The 8,075-nt window shown below is 51.1% G+C and overlaps 1 protein-coding gene across 2 annotated transcripts in view; it reads right to left on the bottom strand.

Moving 5' to 3' along the window:
• MINDY4 (MINDY lysine 48 deubiquitinase 4) overlaps window positions 1-8,075 on the bottom strand; it is an 86,504-nt gene that overhangs the window by 58,863 nt on the left and 19,566 nt on the right. For both annotated transcript variants that reach the window (XM_048511364.1, XM_048511365.1), the window contains exons 5-7: window positions 7,913-8,022; window positions 4,739-4,855; window positions 2,846-2,937 (exon numbers count right to left, since the gene is read on the bottom strand). In XM_048511364.1, coding sequence (XP_048367321.1) covers window positions 2,846-2,937; window positions 4,739-4,855; window positions 7,913-8,022 — 319 coding nt within the window. The remainder of the gene's footprint in view (window positions 1-2,845; window positions 2,938-4,738; window positions 4,856-7,912; window positions 8,023-8,075) is intronic.

The following is an 8,075-nucleotide window of genomic DNA, read 5'->3' as shown; positions in this document are numbered from 1 at the left end:
ACATCTGGAGTGCCAAAGGTTCATCACCACGGACCTAGGAAGAAACGAAGCAGGCACGGAAAGCCTGAAGCCTCCGACAAAGGAGGATGGAGAAGCGGGAAGATAAGAACCTTTGGCTGAACTTTATTTTGGCCACCTCTCTCAATCTGTTTTCAGAGAGGTCGGGATTCTGAAAAGATGGAGGGCTGCGTCCTACAGTAGAACTGAGGCAGAATGTTCCTGGATGGGAGACCATCAGAGGCAGAGCAAGGGGAAATGGTGCCCGGGGCAAAACCTTGCCGTGAGACAAGGGGCGTTTCCCCACTCACCAGGATCCCCCCTATGCCGCGCGCTGCTCTCAGCACGCGGCATCCCTGGCGCACGCCCGGGCATCCCCACGAGCGCAGAGTCATCAAAAGGCGCCGTTTACAAGAGCACCAGGGATACCACGCGCTGAGGGGGCGCAACAGCGGCAGCGTCGGGGCGGCTGCGCTGTCGCTGCCCCTGTCGTGGGGAGTGCCGGGGGACCCCGCGCTACTTGAGGAGAGTAGCGCGGGGCTTAAGGTAAGTGGGGAAAGGCCCAAGGCGAGGTGGGCCAGGAGCAGGTGGCCATGTGGGAACCTCTGGCTTGTTTCCTTTTGCTCTGGGCAGGCAGTAACTTCCTCATCTTTTGGGCCAGCCAAGCCCACCTTATCTCTGGCTGGCTTGCTTGCTTGCTTGCTTGCTTGCTTGCTTGCTTGCTTGCTTGCTTATTTATTCATTCATTCATTCATTCATTCATTCATTCATTCATTCATTCATTCATTCATTCCACTTATATACCGCCCTCCCCCGAGGGGCTCTAGCAGCTCAGTCTCCAAAGCTTGGCTTTGGAGCTTGGCTTTGGAGACTGAGCTGCTAGAGAACGCTGCTAACGATTTCACCCTGCTGGGGTCCTGAGAGTGGGGGGGCTGCAGGGATGTTCAAATAACAGGTATTATCAGTGGTGGGATCCAAACATTTTAGTAACAGGTTCCCATGGTGGTGGGATTCAAACTGTGGCGTAGCGCCAATGGGGCTGGGTGGGGCATAACAGGGGCGTGACCGGGCATTCCGGGGGCGGGGCATTCCTGGGCGGGGCTGTGGCAAGGATGCAGCAGCTGCACCGGTCCTTGGGTGGGAAATGAATGCACGCAGGCGCAGGCTGCCACGCACGCCGGTGCACCTCCTGCTAGACTGCTTCAAGTTCTGCGCGCTACTGCTGAGAGGAGGGGCGTAACTAAGGCAAAAATCACGTGACAAAATCACCAATGAGTAACCCCCTCTCGGCACACACAAATAATTAGTAACCTACTCTTGGGAACCTGCTGGATCCCACCTGGATCCCACCTCTGGGTATTATCCAAGAAATGTGGAGGAACTCAGCCCCAGCAAAGCCGGCAGGCACGCGGTTCGTGAAATCCTGCCAATTAACTGATCTCTGAGCCCAAGAGTCTGGTCGTTGCAGGGGTCGACAAATCCGGACAGCTTGGTCTGTTCAGATCTCAGAAGCTAAGCTGGGTTGGCCCCCGTTCGTATTTGGAGGGGAGGCTGCCAAGAAACGGCAGGGTTGCTCTGCAAGGGAAGGCTCTGGCAAACCACCAGCTTGTCTGACCTGACCCAAATGATCCGGACTAGCCTGATCTGGTCAGATCTTACGAAGCGAAGCGGGGTCAGCCCTGCTTAACGGTGGGGCGGGGAGCAGTCGCTCTGTTGAGCTCCTCCAACTTTTAAGATGAGTTTTAAACTTTTTTTTACCCTGCTTAGTTTTTATCTCTCAGCATATCCTTTTATTATCCTTTTATTATCCAAAATGTTTTACTGTTTAAAGGGCAGAGCCTATTAATGCTGGCGTGGGGAGTTGAGCACTCTCCCAGCTGTTTTTCACGGCCTTGTTAGGATTGTATCGGTTGAAACGACTGAGTTTTTACGGAATTTGATTTGTTGATGAACCGAGACGCTGTAACCTGCCATTTTTAAAGGTTGCTTTTAAACGTTTGGATGGGAGACCACCAGTTCCAGGGTTGCTACACTGAGACAGGCGGCGCCAAATATCCCCTGAACTTCTCTTGCCTTGAAAACCCTACAAGGTTTCGGTTAAGTCAGCTACGACCGGATTGGCCCAAACCAAAAAACCCAAGCAAAATCTGATATTATGAGAACTGTGTTTTGATTGGTTTTTCAATTCAAGCTTGTAACCTCAGTCAATGTGAGTACATCCACTGACATTTTATCTTCCTCTATCACAGTGACCCACATTTATCACAAAGTGCCAACACGGCAATTTAATCTGAATACTGAGGTTTCAGTTAAGAAAAAACAGTTGGCTCCTAGGCGTGCGTTACTCGGGTAGTAAGCTTGGTGGTAAGTGGCCTTGCTTTGAAGCAACCGTGCAACTCTTCAAACGGGTGAATCACGACCCTAGGAGGGTTTACTCAGAAGTAAGTCACATTGCCAACCACCAAGCTTACTCCCAGGTAAAGGATCACGCTTTAGTTCTTCGCATGAAACTCAGTGGGGTTTAACAGCGCTTAACAGGGTTACCTACACTGCTTCCCCAAAACTAGGTCTTAGGTTTAATGCTAATAATTGAGCCCAGCGGCCCAGGCCAGCCTAGATGTGTGTTTGTGAGGGGGATGATTTCTCCCCCACATGATGAACTCTGTTTGTGCGTGCCCACAGAGAGGGCTCTGGGTGCCACCTCTGGCATCCGTGCCATAGGTTCGCCACCACTGCTCTATCAGGTTGGATCAGAAAGCCCCCCCCCCTTCCCCCTCACAACAATGGAGGGGATTGTCATCCGATTTGGAATAGAAAACGCCCCCGCCTTGGGGACGTGTTGACTTACGAAGCGTCGCCGCTGTTCCCGCCGCTGTCTCCGAAGATAAGATGTCGCAGGACACAGCCTTGGACGGCGGCCAGGACCCCGCACGGTCCCCCCTAGACGGAGGGGTCATGAGAAGGAGAAAGGCAAACAGAGGGGGTTGTTTGAGGCTAGTATTTGGCATTCCAGAGAGCCAGATCCCATTTGTTTCTTCTCTGTTTTGACCATAAGATTACATGCATTTCCACTGCTGCATTCATAACAGGCAAGTGTGGTCTTCTATCCCTTCCCTCTACTTCCCTGAGAAAACCCCCCCAGTAAGCATTGCCGCCGATAACATCACGGGGGACGGACGCCGTTGCTTTTGTCCTGCTTTCGAGAAAGAAAACAACCTCCCGATTTCCTGGCGGCCAAATCACCTGAGCAAATGTCACCGAGGGCAGGGTTTTCTGCAGCACGCCCGAAGGCCTACTGCTCCGGCCCTGCCTGGATTTTTGTTTAGAAGTTCGGCCAATTTTAGCGGGAACTGATGTTAGAGCGAGGGGGGGCTTTGGATTCCATTCTGGAGCGCTGACTGGAACAATTCCTGGATGACATCTGCAGAAAGTGTTTTGGGCGATGGGCTTACGTGCTGGAACATCTTGGTTTTGCACTTGGCTGCTCGCAGGCCCGGTGGGAGAATATGGACGCGCGTGGAGTTCCCGTGCATTAGCCTCGGCTTTGCTCTGGAATTATGTTCCTTGGTTCTTCGGTTAGGCCTGGAGGCCCCGCCAGCATGGCGTATCTTAGGGGTGGGATAAGCCAGGCGTGTGTGCCCCCAGGCGCGACGAGAAGCCTCAGCTTTCTCACCAGGGTGCTCCCTGCTAGCCTCTTATCTTCTACTTCAGGCATAGGCCGCTTCCCCACTTACCTTTGCTGCCCTTTGCTGCGAAGCTACTCTCAGCGCCAGCGGGTATCTTCTGGCACGCGCCCTGGCGTCCCCACGCTGGGTCATCAAAAGGCTGCCAGGGAGGAGCGCCCAGGGATGCGAGACGCTGAGGGGGCGCGAGAGCGGCAGCGTCGGGGCAACTGCACTGTCGCCGCCCCTGTAGTGGGGCGTGCCACGGGACCCCGCGCTACTTGAGGAGAGTAGCGCGGGGCTTAAGGTAAGTGGGGAAAGGGCCATAGACAGCTTTAAAAGTCAGATTCGCAGAGGAGAGATCGGTCAGTGGCTACTAACTCCGACAACTAAGGGGAGAGCCTCCACGTACAGAGGCAGTCAATCTTTGACTCCCAGTGCCAAGAGGCAGAATGGGCCTCTGTCATTGGCCCTGCAGGGAAACTGCTTGGTCACTCTGTGACATACGATGCTGGACTAGATGGACCATTGGCTGGAGCCAGCAGGCCTCTTCTGAAGTTCTTAGGTTGTCAGTGGCTTCGGACCCCACCAGTGGGAAAGTGCCTGGCCTCCTTATGTGCAACCGCTGTATCTTCCCCACCAAATCATGTGCAACCCTTATTCAATCCCCCCCAAGTCTACTTGTGCACCACCCCTGTTAATTCCAATGAGCCGTAGCCCCAAAAAGAAGAAGAAGAAGAGTTTGGATTTATATCCCCCTTTCTCTCCTGTAAGGAGACTCAAAGGGGTTTACAATCTCATTTCCCTTCACCTGTCACAACAAACACCTTGTGAGGTGGGTGGGGCCGAGAGAGCTCCGGAGAACTGTGACTAGCCCAAGGTCACCCAGCTGGCATGTGTTGGAGTGCACAAGCTAATCTAGTTCCCCAGATAAGCCTCCACAGCTCAAGTGGCAGAGCGGGGAATCAAACCCGGTTCTTCAGATTAGAGTGTACTTGCTCTTAACCACTACACCACGCCGGCATAAACAGTGTCCCGCCGTTTGTCCAAAGTCCTCTGCCACCATGCTAGAGCATTACCTTTCTTTGCACGATGCCATACTTGAGCTCCGGCACATCGCTGAAAACGAAGCTCTGAATTTTCCACTCCTCGCTGAAGCAGCCGAGGCTGGAGCCAAACAATAAGATTTTCAGGTCCTTAATTAAGAGGAAATAGAAAGGGGGGAGGGGGGCAGCATAAGTGAAAAGGGAAGGGGAGAGAACACACACACACACACACACACACACACGGTCTCTGTGTACGAAAGGAAGGCAAATGGAGATCTATTTTTACAGCGCTTTTCCAAGAAGAAAGGAGAAACGTGGCAGCGCCGCATCTCAGCCCGCTGCTCCGCTCTTTTAATTCCCTGTTTCGTAAATACTGTACGTTGCTGGATTATTCACTCGAGGAGTCAGCTTTTCCTTTCCTGACAATGTTCCCTTGGGGCAAACCGTTCTGTGTCAGAGCCACTATGCGGGTTTTCTGCCTGGGGTGGGGAGGGGGCTCCGAGCGCCCTAAATCATTTTCAGGAAGCCCACGTCAGGCCTAATCATAAGGCAAAAAGAAGGTCGTTGGGTTTCTGCGAGAGGCCAGCAACATAATAAAGCTGTAAACTGCTCTTTCCAGAAGCCAGACGGTTCTGCCCCCGTCTGCTCCTGAATGTTTGTCTTAATTGGCATTTTTAATTCAATTTGTATTGTTTTTCTTCACTCTGTCAGGCGTAAATAGTTCTCCATGGCCAGTCCTGTCCACAGGCTCTGTTAAATGACAGGCCATTAGCTTGCTTTATCTAATCACTGGTGTGCAGAGCGGGCAACCAGCCCTCGCTTTTGAGGATACGCCTTGTACTTGGCCCATCGGGCCACGCGTGGTGTTTCCTGAATGGTTTCCAAACCAGGAAGTAGGTTGGAACCCAGAATTATAACTGACCAACAGACAGCAGAGATCAGAAGAAGAGTTTGGATTTACATCCCACCTTTCTCTCCTGTAAGGAGACTCAAGGTGGCTTACAAGCTCCTTTCCCTTCCTCTCCCCACAACAGACACCTTGTGAGGCAGATGGGGCTAAGAGAGTTCTGAGAGAACTGTGACTAGCCCCAGGGCAAGCAGCAGGAATGCAGGAGTGCAGAAACACATCTGGTTCAGCAGATAAGCCTCTGCCACTCAGGTGGAGGAGTGGGGAATTGAACCTGGTTCTCCATATTAGAATCCACCTGCTCTTTACCACTACACCTCACTGGCTCTCAGTTCCCCTGGATAAAACAACTACTTTGGAGGGTGGACTCTTTATAGTTCTTCCAAGGGTAGGAGCTCAAAAGTTTGTTTGGCACTGTTTTCAAGCAAATCGCAATCAGCCCATGATAGTTCAGAGTTATTATAGCAAGGATTATCATGTCTAATGCTCGATGGTTGTTTGTTTTGCTCCCTTGGGTGAATGGAGGCTGCCCTCATTGATCTAGTATTTACAGGCAAGGAGGCTTTGGACTTAGGTGTTGAGGCTTGTGGTACAAGTGGATTCACTAACTGATTAGCAAAAACTCTGCTTAAAAATACTCCCTTCCTTGTGAGCAATGTTTTACTTTTTAGCATCAGGGAGGGAATGGAAGCAGATTTAAATGTTAAGACAAACCTCTGTGGTTGATACATTGAATGTGGATAGATTCTGTCAAGAGCCTCAACAGATTGCAGAGCTATAGTCTTTAACCTGTTTTCCAATAACATTTTTAAATTATATCTGGCATCCCTTAGGGAGTTCCATTCAGGGAGGCTTCCTTTATAGTTGAATGCGATCACACAGATTTTGTTAGGCATCAGTTTAAGCTGCTGCTGGGAACTTTTGTTATGACTTTACACTTTTCCCTAGGACTTTGGCTGTCAGCATTACTATTTGACACTTCTGTGGCAGGGTCAGAGGGTGGACTCTGTGGCATTGTACTAGGATTCCCAACCTCCAGGTAGATCCTGGAGCGTGCTTGGTATCACCACTGATCTCCAGACTACAGAAAGCAGTTCCTTCAGAGGAGCTGGCCAATTTGGGGTGTGGACTCTGGCATTTTACTAGGATTCACAACGACGATTTGGGCACAGCATGCACACAAGGCAACAACCAGTAAAATCATCATGCCCAGGCTACAAAAATAAGCAAAAAAGTTGCTAACACACGTGCAAATTTATTCTAGCAACGAACAGAAATGAAACGCAAGGATCAAAGTCCTATGTGAGACTCTGGTCGAATCCCCACTACCGTCTTAGCCAGGTTTCAGAACACAAACTAACCAGGTTTGAGGGACAACCTCCCCATTGCTTGCGTGGCAGATTCCCTTTCTGGCGCTCGTTCTCCCCGTTAATCTGCGTTCCGGCAGAACCTGGTTGCAAGTGGCATAGACCCCATTAACACGGTTCAGTGCCGATCCGAGGGGAGGGATGAGGGTTGAAACTCTGACTCATTTCCCGCCCTGGAGTGTGACGCAGAATTTGGGCAACCAATCAGCACTGCAATGCACATGCAGCCTTTCCTTGGTTTCATTTCCGCTTTTGCAATCGGCCAGCAGAAGGGGATGCAAACATTAAGCAGTCAAACGTGTAACTTTGAATCGTTCATATGGTTTCTATTTACGGAGGGTAACGCATTTAAATCCGTTTGCAATGGTGCTTAAACGCTAAACTTCTTACATGCTGGTTTTTTTTATCACACTCGCTGCCACGTACGCTTCCCGCAGTGGGAAAAGGTCCCGCCCATCAAGGCACGCCAGCCAATCAGGGGAGACCGGCTAAGCCGAAGCCCGCTTTGGTAGTGGGGATTACTAAGAGTCCTGCAACCGGGTGTGTCTGCTGTGTGCTTGCCATGTGGGGAGGGAGAAACTCCAATGAAGAGGACACGCTTTCAATAACCAACAGGTTTGGATCTGGCGCGGCAATTTCAAGTGGGGATTCGACCTCTGTGGCCAAAACACTAGTCTCACACCACCATTGTGCAAATACCAAAAAGAAAGAAAACGTCCAGATAGTCCAATATGCAGATTAGCTCCTCGCGCACATTTGCAAGTGGGATTTTGCTACTTTGCATTGCAGTAAAATCCAGCTGCAAAAGTGCACTGAAAGTGGATTGACGCACGCTATTCTCCATGTGTGGGAGAGGCCTGTGATTGCACTGCTCTACTCCTGTGTTGGCTGCAACAGCCACCATTTCCAGGCGTGGGATGTCGCATCACTTACTCTGGCCAGGCAAAAGTCAATAGGTTTTGACTTCAGTTGGAGCACAACCATCGCGGATGGATCAGAGATCTTGGAAACCTCCACAGCAGGTACTTCGTCCTCGACGTCAACTGCAGGTTGGGGAGAGGGAGAACACAGTATTTCGAATCCAAATGGACAAAGT

This window comes from Sphaerodactylus townsendi, linkage group LG11, assembly GCF_021028975.2.
Source record: "Sphaerodactylus townsendi isolate TG3544 linkage group LG11, MPM_Stown_v2.3, whole genome shotgun sequence".
In the NCBI taxonomy this organism is placed as follows: Eukaryota; Metazoa; Chordata; class Lepidosauria; order Squamata; family Sphaerodactylidae; genus Sphaerodactylus; species Sphaerodactylus townsendi.
This window is presented reverse-complemented; position numbering and strand designations above follow the sequence as displayed.